Source organism: Solanum stenotomum, chromosome 3, assembly GCF_019186545.1.
Source record: "Solanum stenotomum isolate F172 chromosome 3, ASM1918654v1, whole genome shotgun sequence".
Taxonomy (NCBI): Eukaryota; Viridiplantae; Streptophyta; class Magnoliopsida; order Solanales; family Solanaceae; genus Solanum; species Solanum stenotomum.
The window spans coordinates 29,438,380-29,458,206 of record NC_064284.1 but is presented as its reverse complement, the minus strand read 5'-3'; the positions used below and the strand labels follow the sequence as shown (position 1 = coordinate 29,458,206).

Here is a 19,827-nt window from a genome sequence, read left to right as displayed (position 1 = left end):
TACACAAGTGTTCTTCTTAGAATTGCTCAATTTTATTCAACAAAAACATCTTACTTTCTTCTTTATATTTTTTATTTTTTTGCAATGGAAAATGAGACAAAAAAAGGCAAGCAAAAGATTGAAATAAAATTGATTGAGTTAGAGAGAGCACGTGCTGTGAGTTTCTCAAAAAGGAAAAAAACGTTGTTCCAGGATGCAGCTAAGTTTGCAACTCGAACTGGAGCAGATGTCGTGTTATGCTATTTTCACCCGATGGAAAACCATGTTTCTATGGTTCCACAACCATAGATGAAATAATTGATAAATTTTATAAAGTCAAACTAGAGGATCACCAACGTGATTATGCTAAAGGAAAATCAAATGACTTTGAGGCATTGGAAAATTTCTATAAAGAATTACAAGCATGCAACGAGAACAAAAAAAAACGTATGCTAATGCGTAAGATTATGCATCCTAGCTCAGAATTACCTCCAGATCAACATATGAAGGAGCAAAAGCTGGCATTGAAGTTGCAAGTAGAGAAAATTAAAAAAGAAACACAAAGTGTTATTCTGGTTGAGCATAAAAAGTTTGATTTAAATGATGTCCCTGAGCCAGAAGAGGATGAGGAATCTGAAACTCAGAGTTATCATGGAGTTGATAATTGGAGCTCTTGAAATTAAAGTCATGCTGGGAGAAGACTTTACTAGCGATCAAGTTTTCTATTATGGCCAATTCTTGCCTTTTTATTAAGTCACTTGTTGTAAGTCTTCAGTTATTCATTTATATGTGGTTTTAGATTATAAAATAAAAGATTATGGAGTTCTTATGTTATTAAGCTAGTTGTATGTGATCCTTAGTATTTAATGATGCTTTGTGTTGTCTAGATTGGTAAATCAATTAAAAAGTTTTTTGAACAAGTGAACATTGTGAAAGTGATAAATCAACGAAAATCCTCATACACTCGTTGATTTTCTTTTATGTTTTCATCTTCAGCAAGATTAGTATGTTTACATTTTACATCTAGACTAGCTCTCCGTGCGATGATGAAATATTTGTAAATGAATGTATCTAATATTCATTGACTCTATTGGCATATTCAAGATTTCAACAGATATTGGATCTTATTCAACCTGATACACGTATGTATTGAAATAGAATACTTTATTTCTTTTTATCACATGCACCTATACAAATAAAGTTCCTTTCATGTATGATACAAAATAAATTTTACTCAATACATTAGCCTTAGAGAGTACTTTTCCAAATTCAACTTATTCCTTTTCTAGCTCCAATTTTGTATAACCTCGATTACTAAATTAGCAATGTATGTATTAATTATTTAAATGCGAAACTACCCCTTCAAAATAAGTAATTCATGTATAACTATTTTAAAAATTATTAAGATATATCAAAGTTACTAAACAAAAATCAAAATATTCGATCAAAATTAAACCAATTTTTATTCAAAACCTCAGAGTTGATTTATGTGAGTGCCTTAGCCTCCATAACAGTGAAAATCAAACCAAAAAAATATAAAAGAAATTGATGCAATTTGAGATTACTAAATACATAGTCTACTAGAGAGGGAGAGACTGAAACAAAGAAACATAAGAAGAAGCAATAGAGGTTGAAATTGGGTGACAATGAGAAAGGAAAGAGAATAGAGGAAAGCCATGGTTAGAGAAACAAAGATATGTGTGCAATACATGTTTGCTATAACTAAAGCAACATGGATAAAATTATTTCGATGGACAGAAGGGGCAAGGGTAAAATTACAAAATTCCCTTTTGGTCGTCCGAAGAAACTCTCTCTTATATAGATGGATATATGTTTCATATGATACTATTTTGAGCTATTTCAAGTTCAACTAATTCACTATACAAAAGAGAGTAAGTATATGTTGAAGAAATGTGTTCTTATGTGGAGCTTTGGACTCTTCAACTATTCTACTGTCGTTTGAGTTGTACGACATTGTTGGGCTTTTGTATCCTGGAGAGGATAAGTCAAGAGTAATATTGTTGAATCGGAGTAGATTTTGTAAATAGATTACCTATAAAGCAATTTATGACAATACGAAGAAATCCCATTTGGCTAGAGGCATACTCCCCTGATATTGAAGAATCATGGTTTAGAAGTTAAAAAATAAGTCAACACAAAAATCAATATCCGTTGTAGCTTGTTTCATGGAATTGTACTTTCATATGAATCAACTAATTTGGACATTTCATATGACTTGTTTTGTTTGTCATTGTGTAGTTACTTTTTCAAAGTTTAGGAAATAATCCTGAGAAGTGATCGTTCCATAGTTCATTACAAGCTTCTCACAAGTGATCGTTCTGATTAATTCAGATGGTCTAGTGTTATTGAATATCACAAGTGTCTGATTAATTCAAATGGTCTGTGCTGTGTAAAAACTTAAGTTGACTTCATTGTGGGCTATCAAATCATTTAGGGGTCGTTTGGTAGAAAAATAATTAATGTAGGGATTATTAGTAGTGCGGGGTGTATTTTTTATCAAGTGTTTGGTTCATTGCTTCTGACCTCATCTTGTATTTGGATTAAAACTCTACAAAAAGTTTTTTTCCAATTATACCATTGCATTATTATGAGATTTTCTATTTTATGTAATCGGTCAAGGTAGATAATTGCCGGACAATATTATATTTTTATGGCCTTCTAACTCGCTAGGAAAAGAACAATTGTGATATCATGTTTGTTATTTTCTCACTTGAATTATTTTAGGGTAAACAATTGTTATCTTAATAAATTAATCACTTAAAAACGTTAATTTTTAATTTAGAATAGATAGACCATCTTCTTTAAAACCGAAAAGACTGTAAACAATAGTAAAATCGAATAAATCATCTACATTTACATATAAAAATTACAATTTGTAGTTTTAATATGTATGCAATTTATAAATTGTTCAAAATACAAATAATTAGAAACCACATATAAACCAACAAATAATATATTCAATTAAGATCATATATAAACGTCATGTGGTGATATATTTGTCTTTTCAATTAGTAAATGTTAAACAACTCACATTTTAAATATTGTATTGATATGTACTGCATTTATTTATTAACAAACAACTCTCTCTAAATAATAAAATTTGTAAGCTAATTTATTAAAATAAATTCACTAGTACAAATATAAAACATAAAATCAAGAAAATAAATAAAGTGATTTGAGGGATATTTTTGTCTTTAAATAGATAATTTCATGGTATTAAATCCAATGTATTACGAATACCACCACATGGATGGTATTAGTAATACCTCCTATAATACCATGTAGGGTGTATAACTAATCCATGCATGGATTAGTTATACTTAGGCCCAAATATCCTACCAAACATAGAACTAACTAATATCATACATAATACATGAATTATTTCTCCTAATACCTCCTACCAAACGACCCCTTATAGTAATTACTAATACATTTGTTGGCTTGCATTCAAAATTCTTTTAGTATTTTAAGGTAAGAGTTGTTTGTTAAAGCAAATGATATTTATAATTTAATGTGAACAGTGATAAGTATATATTAAATATGACAATAGTTAATTAAGATCATAGGCTTGTGGAATTATTGTTTGAAAAAATTATGTCAAGAGGTTTGTTCATGTTCATCCTTTTTGATATTCTTTCTATAGAATCCACTTTTGCCTGTTGTGAGGTAAGAAACGTGACAGTGTTTTTGCCTTTATCTTCTGTCGGTACCTTTATCGCTCAGGACATTAAATTCCACAATTATTATACCTCTCGATCTCATCGTACCAATATAATTTTCTTATCTTCTTATTTATCTAGACTAGACCTCATTTGAGGGATTACACTAATATGTTGTATTTACTGCACAAATTTGTATGTGTATGCTTTTGTTAAACTATTTTATTACTTTTTTGGATTGGAAAACGACTTTTGATGCTTGATACTTGATACTGATAGTAATGTTGCCACAACCTATCTATACATTTGGTCCAATAGGTTGATTTCTAATGAGTGTAACTTTAGTGATTATACCTTTGGTAGTCTGCACAATGTTTCCCATGCATACAATAATGTAAAATATCTAAAGGAAGTAATGTTGTTAGTGAATATTTAAATAATGGGATTCTTGGTGTGTGATATCAATTTATACCAAAGCAGTTCAAACTTATGGAAATGGTAATTGGTTTTTTCCCTACAGGCTGCACACTGAACTCCTTAAATCCAATGATAGGGGTGTACAAAATCGAACTGAAAACTGAATCAAATCGCAAATTAAGTCAAACCGAAAAAAAACCTGACTAGTGATTTGGTTTGACTTGGTTTGGTATTGAAAAAAAAAATCGATTATATTTGGATTGGTTTGGTTTTAACTAAAGAAACCAACCCGAGACCAAACCAACCTGACATTATACATATAATTTTAAAATTTTATTTTATACATAAAATATTTACTTTGATATAATTTTTAAATATTTCTTATATTTTTCATAGTTTTTATCTTTTAATATATTATTTCAAGTTTGAAACTTAGAATTCTGAATGATCCAATAAAGATTGTAGTCCACAGATGTTGGTAATTATAATAAAGCTTGAATCAAAATTAAATTAATAATAATGCAAAAAGAAAATCAATTCCACACTAAGAATGACAATAATATTGAATATTTGTTCTTTAGTTTTACATTTGGTTTAGACAATTAAAATACATAATCTAATTTTTAATTTCCTTTAACATTTAGTCATGTAACTAATACTTATTGAACTTATTTTAGCATGATATAGTACTTTTAAATTATGATCATTTTCATTATGATTTGTTAATTTGCAATATTTGTTTTACGCGATTTCATTATTATTATTATTGTTGGATATTTTAGTGCCATTAATCATATCATATTTTGTGTTATTTTTTTAAGAAACACCTTAGATAGTTGTATTTTGGTAGGACTAAAGAAATATTTGAAGTACAAGTAAATTATATGTTTGTATGAATACTTTATCGAAAACCCGAAAAAATCAGAGGTTGAAAAACCCTGAGTTTTATTGGTTTGGCTTGGTTTATAAATTTAAAAATCCGACACATGATTTGGTTTGATANTTTTAGTGCCATTAATCATATCATATTTTGTGTTATTTTTTTAAGAAACACCTTAGATAGTTGTATTTTGGTAGGACTAAAGAAATATTTGAAGTACAAGTAAACTATATGTTTGTATGAATACTTTATCGAAAACCCGAAAAAACCAGAGGTTGAAAAACCCTGAGTTTTATTGGTTTGGTTTGATTTATAAATTTAAAAATCCGACACATGATTTGGTTTGATATTTAAAAAACCCGAATCAACCCGGCCATGTACACCCCTATCCAATGATTCCAAAACCATGTTGCTATTTTGATTTTCAGGTGAAGATTATAAATTATACAATAATCCATAATTTTGTTCCATAGCCTTAACAGTTGATCCACATTTATAAATTATGTGTTTCATTAGTTTTACAGTGACATGTAGGGATGTGCATCGATTGGTTCAGTTTAGTTTTATGTATTATCGGTTCGATTAATCGGTTTTTGATTTTTAAATACACTAAAACAGTAAGATATTTTTATCGGTTTTTGGTTAATCAATTTTGGTACTTAACGGTTCGTTTTTCGGTTTAACTAATAAGAAAATGTTAATCAAACAAATATATAACTTCTCTAATAAATTTTTCGTGACAAGATAACAATGTAACTTACACATGATCATAAAATAGGAAAAATAAATACAAACATGAAAAGAACTATACATGTGTAACACAAAGAGAAATTAAGAGGAGTAGGATTCTTACTTTAGGTTTTGAGTTTTTACAGTTCGTATAATGTGGAGTTGTGAACTCAAAGTCACAATAAAGTATGAATTGAAGGCTAAATGACAAAGACATTGCTAGTAAGATATTGAGATTAATATTTAATATTTATGTATAGGTAAATGTAGTAAATTGCTATAGTCTTAATGGGTTATCGGTTTACCCAATAACCCAATATTAAAAATCAATATTGAACCGATAATCCGATAAATTTTTTTATAAAACCATTAAAAACCTATTAACCCAATAGCAATAAACCAATAACACTTTTTGGTTCGATTTATCGATCGATTTGATTTTTGCACCCCCTAAACTCTAGTGACATGGACGTTTCTATTACAATTATAAGTTTACTGATGTACTTTATCCTATAAATTGCATGTCGCACATTGTGCCCCTCCTACATAATCAATTTTCACGTCCTTCATCTCAAGCAAATTTTCATTCCCATTATTTTGAGCAGTTATAAACACAAGAAGCTTCAATGAAGAAGCATAGGCATTAGGTAAGCTTTGTGCTTGCCTACTTATGAATGCATCTTTTCATGTCTATTATCTAAAATGGCTATCACTACCTTCTAATTTATCAGGAAGATTATGAAGTAGTAAAAGATGGAGTTTTATTAGAGGTGTCAAAAATCAGCCCAACTATAAGTAACTCGTCCAATTCGCCTGTAATATTAAGGGTTGGGCTCAAGATAATTTTAATTGGGTTTAATTTCAAATCATTCAAGCTTTAACCTCTCTTAAGAGAATACTCAATTGAGCCTAATTTAATCTTCAATTTCAACCCGTTTAAGACTCTTTATTAGTATTGATATAATGTATGTTCCTATACTGAAGGTATGAATTACTAATTTATTTTATATTTTTTAAGATTTATCTATCCATTTGTAACTTCTTTTTTAAAATTTTCTTGAGTTGAAATTCAAATTGTGACTATAAAACTTAAATAACAATATATTAAAATTATTGAGATTAAGCAGATCAAATTGGACGGATCACGACCCACCCCGCTTTTAAGCCCATTTGATCCCGAAGTAAAGAGATGTGCCTTTAGATGTTTTCTGAATAAACAAGGAGTGATTATAGTCACTTTGCCTAAAACCAAACCTTAACATCGATTCAGTCAACTTGGCATTCTAGAGCCTAGGAGCTTGTTTTAGTCCATATAAGGATTTAGCTAGTTTGTAGACTGCGTATTTCTCCCACCAACTCATAAATCCTTGAGGCAGTTGCATATAAATCTCTTCAACCAAATCACCTTATAGAAAATCATTGAAAACATCCATTTGATGTATATGCCACTAACTTTGTGTTGCAATTGATAGAACAGTTCTCACTGTTTTCATTTTATCAATAGGTGAGAATGTTTCTTTATAGTCAATACCTTCCTTCTGGTTGTACCCAGAGGCGTATCCAGGATTTCGGCTAGATGGGTGCACGATTACGAAAAAATGTATCTCTAATTTAACTTTGATCGATTTGACTTTTAGTTTGTAATATGAATCATTAAAGTTTAAAAATTATAGATCCAAAATATATAATACTACTAGTTTTAAATTTTAATATACACATTTGATTTAATTATATAAAAAATTTACAATGCTAAATTTTTTAGGAATTATCAATGTAACACACTTGAAAATTTTGAAAGAAAAGAGGGAAAAAACAAAAGAAAAATTAGTTGAAACGACAAAAGTGTAATTGATAAGAAACAAGATAGATATAAGATTTAAATTTCTATCTCTCACTTAGAGTAGTGCACCCAATCATCATCTCATTTTTATATGATACTTTGAACATGGGTTCATACATCTATATTTAAATATTTTTTAAAAAATATAACACTACTATATATGATCTAGAGAGGGGAGCATGGGTTCACGTGAACCCACGGCACCCCCTCTAGATACGCCTCTGGTTGTACCCCTGGCAACAAGCCTTGCGTTGCCCTTAGCCTTTGTACCTCTCCTGTTGATTTATACTTGACTTTGTAGATCCATTTGCAACCTATGGGTTCTTTCCAAGGAGGCAAAGAAACAATATCTGAAGTGTGGTAGCTATTTAATGTTTCTGTCTTAGACTCCATTGCTTCTACCCACCTTGAATCCTTAACAGCTTCTGAGTATGTTTTTGGCCCCATGATAGTAGACATGGTTGTTATACATGCTTGATATTTCCATCATAGCTTAGACACTTGTACGACCATAAGGTGTGTCCTAATGGATATTCAAGGACACAAAGTCCTTCATCCATAATTGTGGTTGAGTTCCTCTTCTACATTTTCTTTTTTGAGGTTGCACAACCTCTACAGGTTCTAGAGGATGACTAGAAACTTGCTCAGGTTCAGGTTATAGCATGTCTATAGATGGTTGTGTCTGCACTTGTATATGATGATGTTGATCAGGAATAGTTGGAGTCTCAGGGATGACATGTTGAGTACATACTTATGGAGTGAGCCAACTATTTGATGTTTCAATTATTGAGGTGGTATCCACGAACATATGCTTGGCAGGGGCATCCCTATTATGAAATAGGAATATCTTCTCATTGAACAACACATCCCTCTTTACAAAGAACACACAATCAGTTAAGTCATATAAAATATATCCTTTTTGAAGTTTTGGGTATCCCATATACACAGAAACTCTAGTTTTAAATAAGAGTTTATCATGTTGATTGTCATGTTTTAGAGTCTTTGACCAAAGTAAGCTATTATAAAAATCAATTTACCAAAATAATATGTTTTTTTAAAATTTTACAAAACTAGTATAAACGTAGTTCACAGTAACGTTTTAGGTTATATTTTATTCAAAAATACTGAATAACAAAAAGACAAAAATCTGACAGAGTAAACAGACTTAAAACGTTATTGTCAGTAACGTTTTATAATTCGTTACTCTGAAGCACATTTTACAGCTAAAATGTGACTCACAGTAACGTTCCTCAATGGTGAAAATTGAAATCCAATCTTGTACATCTCTCATTCATTATTCAAATTTCCACTAATAAAATGGATAGATATATTTTGTACGTACCTTCATTTGAAATATATATGATTTTCTCTTTTCTTTCTCTTTTCATATAGACAATACTTTTTTTATACAAAAGGAAAAAAAAAGTGAGGATGACTTTACACAAATTGGAGCATGTCTTGTATCATTTCAATTTCAAAATTTGTAAATAAATCATATGAGAGATCTTCTTAATTCAAGCCTAAGATAGCATCCCTTCCAAATATTAGACCAATCGGTTTCTTATCATTATTAAATATTAGACTATCAATAAAGAAGATTTTGAATTAAAATTGAAGTAATAAGTAAGCAAACCAACTATTAAAAAAAATATAACGGCTACATCATAATAGAAGAGACAAAGAAATTAATTGATATTGTAGTAAAGCCTCACAACTTATTTTCCTTGCAAAAGTATTATCTATGTATGAAAGGAGAAATTTATATATGTGAATATATATGTGTAAAATATATATATTCATTTTAATAGTGGAAAGTTTAATAAAGTTGAATGAGGCATGTACAAGATTGTTTTTTTAATTTTCAGTCATTCCAGAAAAATGTTACTGTGAGTCACGTTTTAGCTGTAAAACGTGCCTCAGAGTAATGAATTATAAAACGTTACTGACAATAATGTTTTATGTCTGTTTACTCTGTCAGATTTTTGTCTTTTTGTTATTCAATTTTTTTGAATAAACTATAACCTAAAACGTTATTGTGAACTACATTTATACTAGTTCTGTAAAATTTAAAAAAAACGTATTATTTTAGTAAATTGATTTTTATAATAGCTTACTTTGGTAAAAAATTCCATGTTTTAGCATTATAAAAACTTGCATGTATTCTTTACTTGCTTGGAAAAGAAGTTGAGATAAGAAAAAAGAACTAAGCACATGAATTTGAAACGTTTGTTTCTATCTAAGAATTTGAGACCTGACAGTGATAATCTACCTGAAATCTAAGTTAACAGTTACATTGATGCTACATCTCAGTGCCACAAGGACTTAGGGCGATATTTTCAAGATGGACCGAAAGGACTCACGATGTACCTAAAAAAAGTTAGTTGTTTTACCTTAAGATTATTTAATTAAAGTTTCACGAAAGCAACTACATTAATGTTACAACCCAGAACAGGAGTCCACAACCTTAGTTTCATATTCCTATTAATACTAGCTGAGTTTTTAGTTCTAAGCATAAAACAAATCACATATTTTGAGTATTTACATTCTGCAAGAATTTTAGAAATAAAGATCATTCATTCCAGTTACACCTACAAGTAATATTCGATCTCAACCTTGTTGAATTCTATATTTAAATGAAGATTGTTTTATACTTCATTGTGAGGTGTAATTTGAATGTATCATCCATCTAGTAGTGACTCAACCAACGATACAAATAGATATGAAATCGATAGTATTAATGACAGCAAAATAGTGATAAAGGCATAGTAGAAGTAGGGGTGTACAAAATCAAACCGAAAATCGAACCAAATCACAAACCGAGTCAAATTGAAAGGAAAAAAAAACAACTGATGGTTTGGTATTGGAAAAAAAAAAACGACCATACTTGGGTTGATTTGGTTTTAACTTAAAAAAAAGTCAACCTAAGACCAAACAAACCCGACATTTTATATATATATATATAATTTTTAAGTTTATTTTAGGGATAAGGGTCTGAAAAATATCCAACTTTGGTCGGATTTGCTGTTGCGATACTAAACTTTTATGAAGATCTATTACCTCCCTAGACTATTTAATACCGTATTTTAAACATATATATTTGCTCATGTGGACATAAAAAATAATGCAAAATTATAAATAGTAATGTGTCCACGTGGGCACATATATACCTTTAAAATACACTATTAAATAGTTCATGGGGTAAAAAATATTGTATTAAATAGTCTAGGGAGGTAATAGGTCCTTATGAAAGTTTACTATCGCAACAGCAAATCCGACCAAAGTTGGAGTATTTTTCAAACCCTTATCTCTTTATTTTATACATAAAAGTATTACTTTGATGTAATTTCTAAATATTACTTATACTTTTTCATAAGTCTTATCTTTTAACTTTTTTTTTTCAAGTTTTTTGAGACTTAGAATTTTGAATGGTCCAATAAAGGTTATTGTCCGAAAATTTCAGTAACTCTAATAAAACTCAATTCAAAATTAAATCAATAGTAATTCTAACATAAAAAATTAATTCAACATTAAGAAAGACAATAATGTTGAATATTTATTCTTTAGTTTTACATTGATTTAAACATTTATAATGCATAACCTAATTGTAGTTTTCCTTTAATGTTGAATAATGTAACTAATACTTATTTGAGTGGTCATTTTTATTATGACTTATTAATTTGTAATATTTATTTTATACGATTTCATTATTATTTTTTATTGAATATTTAAGTGTCATCACATCTCACATTATGTTTTATTTTCTTAAAAAACGCCTTAGATAGTTGTATTTTGGTTAGACTAAAGAAATATTTGGAGCACAAGTTAATTATATGCTTGTATGAATACTTTACCGGAAAAATTCAAAAATCCAAAAAAGCCCAAGCTTTATTAGTTTGGTTTAATTTAAAAAGTCGACACAAATAATGATTTGATTTGATATTTGAAAAATTCAAACCAACCCGAAAAAAATCCGAGGTTGAAAACCCTGAAAAAATATGAGTTTTATTAGTTTGATTTGATTTATAAATATTAAAATTTGATACAAATAATTTGATTTGATAATTGAAAAACTCAAACTAACCCGATAATGTACACCCAAGAAGTATGGAATTGAAAGATCAAATGCTCAGTCAATACTATCCAATATGGGCAAATTTATCTTCAGTGGAATTAATTTTCCTACTTCAATGAAAACGTCCCACATAATACTACTATAATATATCAGTTGACTAGACCCAATAACAATTACTCTTTAAGTATTACTTTGATTTATTGGAAGCACATAGCATCAGTTGATCAAATTACCACAAGTATATAGGCTATATATTTAAATTATATATGCTAACATAAATTAAAAGGGCTTTAGTCATTGACGATCTCTTAAAGTTGTTCAAATATTTTATTTAAACACTTTAACGGTCCTTTTTTCCTATTAGACACTTCAATTTTTAAAAATAAATATCTATCAAATATTTTTCTGACACTTAATCAAAACAGAAAGTGCATGTAATAAAAATGACAAATCAAATAATAACACGTAACATTTCAATTTAAAATAATTATAAGAATAAATTTTAAATATAAACAAATTTATATCTGAATCTAAAAAAAAAAAAAGAACAACTAAAAAAAAGAAAAGGAAATTATAAACCCTACACCCCCCGAACCAGACTCACCACCCACCCACCCCCAACCCAAAACCTCCCCCCCCCCCCGTCTTCCTCCCCCCCCCCCCCCCCCCCCCCCCCCCCCCCCCGCACTGCAGCTCACCTCACCTCACCTCTCCCTTTCTTCTCTTTCACTAACACTTGTCCACCATTGTTAACTCTCAAAATAAGAAAATTGGAGTTTTAATATGAGTTAATATTTTTTATGGTCACTGAACTATCAACTCTTTTCATAGAAAGAAACTTAACTTTGATATTTAACTCAAAAGTCACTCAACTATGAGATCTTTGCATATAAAGTCACTCAACCTATTTAATTGTTTATCTCATTAAAATTTGCTGATGTGGAATTTTTATTTCTAAGTAAAATTTTAAGAAATAAACATATATCCATTTAAATCATTTAATGACCCGCTTCACTTGACCCAACCCGCTAAAAATATAATATTGACCCTCTTAATTTATCTTTATTTTCTAAAATTAGTTTCTCTGTTCTCCTTTGCATTTTTTCTTTTCTTCTTTTTTTTTGTAAAAAAAATCTCAATTTGAGCCTCTTCTTCCTTCTTTTAGTTAGGGATATCTCAATTTCTGATCAAACTAAATTATTCTCTTTTGTCTCCGATTTTTTTTTTTTTTTTTTTGTTATTGTTCATAAGCATTGTTAGCTTTAAATGATGTTGTTACTGCGAGTCGTCGTATGAAGGCGAAAAGATAAAAAAAACCTATTTTGAGAAAAGCCTTTTGATATTGCTTGAACCTGAACTCGCATTATCCGGCGCTTTTCCATGGATTCTCTCTTAATAAACTCTTCATGTACAACCCTGCATCCTTCTAATAATATTTTAATCACAATCTAATTCCTATTTAACCCTGCATACTTTCTATGCAAAGATCTCATAGTTGAGTGACTTTTGAGTTGAAAATCAAAATTAAGTGATTTTCTATGAAAAAAATTGATAGTTGAATAACCATCAAAGATATTAACTCGTTTTAATATATATAGGAAGTATGAATTTATAATTTTTATCTCCGTCTGTGCTTCTTTTTCATTTTTATTTGAATTGATAGTGTTTTGTTGAAAGATTTGTTCTTCTTTGTTTATTGTGATTTCAGAAAACAAAGTTTCATTTCTATTCGATTGGTGGGGAAGAAGGGGCGTGGGTCGGGGGAGATGAAGAGTGAGAAAATATTTAAATAATGGTCCTCATTTTCTCTGGTAAAGAAGATGTGGATGGTGATCTCCATTTTTTTTCAGGCAAAAAAGACATAGATGATGATCTCCATTTTCCGACAAAGAACTGTGATGATGAAAACAAAAAAAGGAAGAAGGAAAGTTGAAAAAATAAATGGTGGTGTATTATTATGAAGAAATGGTGGCAGATAAAGAGAAAGAGATTGTTACTTTTTTAAAAAAAAAAATTAAAAAATTAAAAAAGAAAAGGAAAATGTAAATATATTAATTTCACTCATTCAACAAGGAGTGCATTACACTTTTTGTGTCACATTAGTATAAAGTGTCTAAGTGGTTCAAATTTGAGAGGATATAATTGTTCAATAGGCACAATTCCTAATTGAGGTGTCTAAGTGAATTATGCGGACAATTTTAAAGGTCAGATATAACTTAAGCCAAATTAAAATAATACTTATATGAAACAATAGCCTACAATCTTTCCTTCTTTTCTTCTGTTTTTGTTTTTGCGAAACAAAAGATGAGAATAAGAAGAACGAGTCAAATATTCTTCTAAGGGTGTGGTAGGTAGGTGGAAAAATGTTTTTCACGGAAAATAATTTCTTAGAAAATGTTTTCTTGGAAAATGAGTGAATATTTTTTAGTGTTTAATAAGTAAGCAAGAAAATATTATTTCAAGAGCATTTATATGTTATCTTGCAAAACGTTATGAATACAGATAGAGATGGAGAGTGGGGTGGGGTTAATTTGGGGGTGGTGGGGGTTGGGATGGTCAAGGGGGGTAAGGGATAGATAATTCATAAGTTATCTCAAATATGTTTTCCTCCATAGTTGACTCTTCAAAATCATATAGTACTAGCCTAGCTATATTTCAACATTTTCAACTAACACACATCACATATTTTTGTTTCTATATCTACACTAATCAGTCACACTTGCAGTTAGTCCAAATTGTGTAGCTTGACTCAATTTTTTTCCTTACATGATGTTGAATATTTTTTCATTAATAATGGATGCTTGAAAGCTACTTCCATTAAGTCATCTATCACTAGACAATTGACTTCCCACTTTTAAGGTCGTTAAACAGTACCCATTAAGCTGATACCCACGAATATTGACTCTCACAAATATGGCTGTTGTACTTCCTATCCCAGAATATGCTGAAAATGGTCCCAAAGAGCTTGACGCCGGCAGCCTTTTCGTCCTGAAATCCCGAGGTGATCAATAATTGTTTCATTTCTTTTTAGTGTATCATATATGAATCTGAATGGTATAATTGGTATAGGGTCATGGTTGCACTGTGGATACCATTTGACAACGGCGATAGTGGCGCCGGCGCTGCTGAGTTTGCCGTTTGCTTTCACGTTGTTGGGATGGATAGGGGGAATGATATGCCTGAGCATGGCAGCGCTGGTCACCTTTTATTCCTATAATCTTTTGTCTTTAGTATTGGAGCACCATGCTATGCTTGGCAAGCGCCAGCTTCGTTTCAGAGATATGGCTCGTGATATTTTAGGTTCCAATATTCATAGCTTTTATTTTTCTTTTTAATCTACTTAAAAACCCATTTCTATCCCTTTCTTTTTTTTTTTACTCCATTCGTTCCTTTTAATTACTTGTCACAATTTCTTTTCTTTTTGATAGTCAAACACTATAAACTTTGTGACAAAAGGAAATTGATCCAATGATAAAAGCACTTTCACTTTCAACTCGAAAGTTATGAGTTCACCAAAAAGGTGGAAGGGGTGATAAAAAAAACTATGATCTTTGACCAATGTTTTCAAATGTATTTTTTTTTAATTGATAATTACAATTCATATTTAAGTTTTGATTTTAAAATATCAAAGTAATCTAATCATATTAGTTTTGAAAGTTAATTAATTGGCTCTCAAACAGTGAAACGCGACAACTATTTTGAAATGAAGAAAATACTAACCTGCCACATGACATGTTTAAGATTAAATGACACTTTTATACATTCTAGATATCTTGAATTTAAAATCATAAAATTCGAAAATTTCCTTTAGTTCTTAAACTTTGTAGTAAATCAAAATCACATAAATACATTGAAACAAAGAAAGTAGTTAGTATTTTTTTTTTTCATTAATTTAGTACTCTACTAGTACTAGTAGAGTAATTGAGCAAATGTAACAGGGCCAGGATGGGACAGGTATTTTGTGGGTCCACTCCAACTAGGCTTATGTTATGGCGCAGTCGTTGCATCAACTCTTCTTGGTGGGCAGAGCCTCAAGGTTAGTCTCACCAAGTCAAAAATGATAACAATTTAATTACTGTTAGATATGTTCTTTTAGCTATAATTATTATTTTTGTAAATGTCTCCAAGTCTATAATAATATTAGATCTAATGACAATTAACCAATATTACTAAGAATTTTAGCATTAATTGTTTATTATTTATTCAAAATGAGATCACAAAGTTATTGTTGTTGTATTTCATGAGTATTTTTCTTCTTCTTTCAGTTCATTTATTTGTTGAGTAGACCAAATGGAAGCATGCAGCTGTACCAATTTATCATTATCTGTGGAGGGCTAACACTAGTGATGGCACAATTGCCATCCTTCCATTCCCTAAGGCATATCAATCTTGTCTCCTTGATTCTCTGTCTTATTTATTGTGCTTGCACAACTGCAGGATCCATTCACATTGGTAATTATATATTTCCATCTCTTAATTTAAAATAAACCTATAATTAATTAAAATGAATCTTAATTAATTCATTTCTTGTATACATATAGGACATTCTAATAAAGCACCTGAAAGAGATTATTCAATTACTGGAGTTGGTATTAATCGCATATTTGGTATCTTTAATGCTATTTCTATCATCGCAACTACCTACGGAAATGGAATCATTCCCGAAATACAGGTTTGTTCTCTTGTATGTTAGCAAACATAATGAGATGGGAGTACACTTATAAGGCTTGGGCAATCTGCCTTCTTCCTTTGAGCTAGTTTTTGGAGTGTGAGTTAGGCCCAAAACCTAATTTAACAGACTGATATCTGATTGTATTTAGCTTAATTTTGTGGACAGGCGACAATAGCACCTCCAACAACAGGGAAAATGTTGAAGGGGCTATTATTGTGTTACAGTGTAGTGATATCGACATTTTTCAGTGTTGCGATTTCTGGATATTGGGCTTTTGGAAACCAAGCTCAACCATCAGTGCTCCAAAATTTCATGTTAGATAGGATGCCTTTGCTGCCCAAATGGTTTCTCTTGATCACTTGTATCTTCACCTTTGTCCAAGTATCAGCTGTTAGCTTGGTAACGCTATTTTCACTTCTTTTTTTCTTTTTTTTCATAATTAGCATCGATATTTATTAACTTATATATGTTGCTAATGTTATACATACACAAAATCTTGGCAGACTTACTTACAACCAACAAATGTAGTATTAGAAAAGAGATTTTCAGATCCAAAAAAAGGCGAATTCTCAATCCGCAATGTGGTTCCCCGGTTAATTTCCCGGTCACTATCGGTGATCATTGCGACAACGTTGGCTGCAATGCTACCTTTTTTTGGAGACATTATGGCTTTGTTTGGTGCATTTGGTTGCATTCCTCTTGATTTTATTTTGCCTATGGTCTTCTATAATGTCACTTTCAAACCTTCAAGAAAGAGCATAATTTTCTGGGGAAATACCATAATTGCTCTTGTCTCAACGGTGTTGTCTTTAATTGGGGCTGTAGCATCTGTGCGGCAAATGGTGCTTGACGCCAAGACCTATCGTCTGTTTGCGAATATGTGATGGGAATTATTTTCACGTGGAATTTTACTACGGATGTTGTTGTTGCATCCAAAATGTCAAGCACTTTCGCTAAAAGTTGAATAGAAAAAATGTATTTTTATTGACCATATGAATACATTGGATGTCCATTTAGTATTTCTATACATCCTTATTTTATATGATGAACCTTTTACAATTTACATATGATTTTTTTAGAAGTTGTACCTATTATGAAGTTTTCCGAAGGATTTACAATTCTCTTGGGAATCATATCGACATAATCTTTTTATTTAAATTTTAATGTCAAATTAGCTTCTTTAAAGATAGGCAAGACACGTAGTAATCGATTAATTTGAACTTGGGAGTTGTACAAAAATCGGAAGCAAATAAAAACGCACATTAACTTGTTAAGGAAGTAAAAATACCTCTGAGTTATTTAAAATAGGTTAATTTATCTCTTATTGAAATTTTTGATTAAAAATACCCTTTTCATTATATTTTTCTGGGATAAAAATACCCTTCCATTATCTAAATTGACTGAAAATACCTTTTCATCCAAGGTTGAGTTGGAGTGTCAAAATGAAATTTAAGAACAAGTTTAAAGGTCTGCATATAAGTTTGGCCTTTGAAATAATATTCATGAAAAAAAATTACCCATTAATTATTACAGTATAAAAAAGTTCCTCGACATCTAATCATCGATATAGGTATAAATTATTATTTTCTTCTATAAAAGATTAAAAGTTTGAATTAATAATATAACAAATAATTGATTCACTAGTTGTATTTAATTCATTTCAATGATTAATAGCAAAATGTATATATTAATTTTATATACATGTTTGTATTATTATTAAATTATTTATGTTCACTCTTTTTTAAATATATTTTCAATTATATGTCTTACATGAATTTAAGACGGCAAAGAATATTTTTTACCTTTTGGATTTGAAAAAAACATAAGTAAAATGTACCAACATGTGAAACTATGATATTTAACATTTCATGCGGAAAGTTAGAATTAATAAATTAAATTGTTAGCATGATTTTTTTACTTATACAACATTAAAATAATAAAGGGCAAATATGTAAAAATATTTAAGCTATTTTCGTAAATTATAAAATTAAAATAATCATAAATTAATATATCCATGCAACGCACGAAAAGGGACGTGGGTGATTTTGTGCAGGACGTGAAGTTGTGGGGGGGATCAGCGTAGTTTTGTTACATTTTTCTGTATGTTTTTTAATTTGTTACATTTTTCTCTATTAGTTTTTTAATTTGTTACATTTTTCTCTATTAGTTTTTTAATTTGTTTTTCTTATAAAGATAAATAATGAAAATACAATAATAAATGATAAATAGGATTAAATATGCATCATGTATTATTTTTTTTAACAATTTTTCACAATGATGTTAGTTTAATTTTTCATGTATTAAAAATTAGATTAAATAGATAATCATCATTATAATGAAAAATTATAAGAATATGATTAATGTTTTTTAAAAATAAGAACTGTAAATAATTAAGTAACTATAAAAAAATGTAAATAAAAATTAAAATAGTTACCAAAATTTGTATTTTTAAAAAGTGGTAAAAGAAATAAAGGGAAAAAATAACTAATTAGATAGATAAGCATCAATGTAATTTTAAAACACTCAGAATTTGAATTTATAAGAAATTGTAATAATTAAAATAATTTTTTTTAAAAAACAGTAAAACAACTAAAGTAACTGCAAATTTTGATTTCAAAAAGCTTTAAAATTTTAAAGGGAAAATTAAGATTCAAATTTTTTAAAATTTTAAATTTTAATTTTTAAAATCTAATAAAATTTGATTTTTTATGGTGCTGCCCATGTGACATTTTTTATTTATCTCTCTCTCTTTATATATATATATATATATATATATATATATATAATCACCTCACATATATATTTAAGGGGCAATATTACAAGTTTTAAATCTACTTTCAAAATATTACTACTTATAACATTTTAATTTCAAGTTATAACAGATCATTTTTTATTTAAAATCAATTAAAGTCCACTTTATTAAATAATTAGTCTAATATAATTATATTTTAATTAATAGGTGATATAAAAACGATTAATAAGAGAGAATCAATGATTATCTATTACCCTTTTTTAGGGATTTTGTTACCTTTCACACATAATATTACATTGATTCTAGGTTTTTTTTTACTGTCACAAGTCATCCCATCACCACGTTTCTCTCTTTCTCACACACCAAAACAGCACCCCACCACCCCCACGTTCAAAGGTAAAAAATTATCTCTCACATCTTTATTCTTCTTCTTAGAAATAGTAAATCATCTCTCTCACCATAATCAGTTTCTTTGTTGTACACTCAAAAGAAAGGCCAAATCTTTTCCACAATACTAAGAATCAAGATTTTAGGCTTTTCAAAAAAAGATGAGCATACACTTAGAAAGAGCTCAGATTCGTAGAAGCGAGTTCTAACGTTGAATTTGAGGCTCCATTTTTTAACATCTTGACTCAAACATCTTCGACCAACAAAAATGCAAATCCGGCGAACAAGAGTGTTACCCCTCACAAGAAGAAACAAAGCACAGTAAATGAGAAGAAAAAAAAAGCAAAGAAAACTGCAACTCCTCAAAATCGAAAGGGACAAAAGAGAAAAGGGAAAATGATGAACCACACATAGCAAAA

General features: G+C 29.5%; 2 protein-coding genes across 2 annotated transcripts in view; one reads left to right on the top strand and one right to left on the bottom strand.

Annotated features, from left to right (window-relative positions):
* Positions 1-19,827, bottom strand: part of LOC125857508 (malate dehydrogenase [NADP], chloroplastic) — a 1,084,261-nt gene that overhangs the window by 1,011,766 nt on the left and 52,668 nt on the right. The window lies entirely within an intron of this gene.
* LOC125857506 (GABA transporter 1-like) lies at positions 14,452-17,235 on the top strand. Its single transcript, XM_049537108.1, has 7 exons — positions 14,452-14,598; positions 14,667-14,897; positions 15,536-15,633; positions 15,863-16,049; positions 16,139-16,269; positions 16,435-16,668; positions 16,773-17,235. The coding sequence occupies exons 1-7, from the start codon at positions 14,511-14,513 to the stop codon at positions 17,151-17,153; spliced, it is 1,350 nt and encodes a 449-aa protein (XP_049393065.1). The 5' UTR covers positions 14,452-14,510; the 3' UTR covers positions 17,154-17,235.

Coding starts and splice junctions, on each gene's coding strand:
- LOC125857506 (XM_049537108.1), top strand. CDS start 14,511: ATGGCTGTTGTACTTCCTATCCCAGAATATGCTGAAAATGGTCCCAAA. Junction 14,599..14,666: donor TTTCGTCCTGAAATCCCGAG/GTGATCAATAAT, acceptor TAATTGGTATAG/GGTCATGGTTGCACTGTGGA. Junction 16,669..16,772: donor AAGTATCAGCTGTTAGCTTG/GTAACGCTATTT, acceptor AAATCTTGGCAG/ACTTACTTACAACCAACAAA.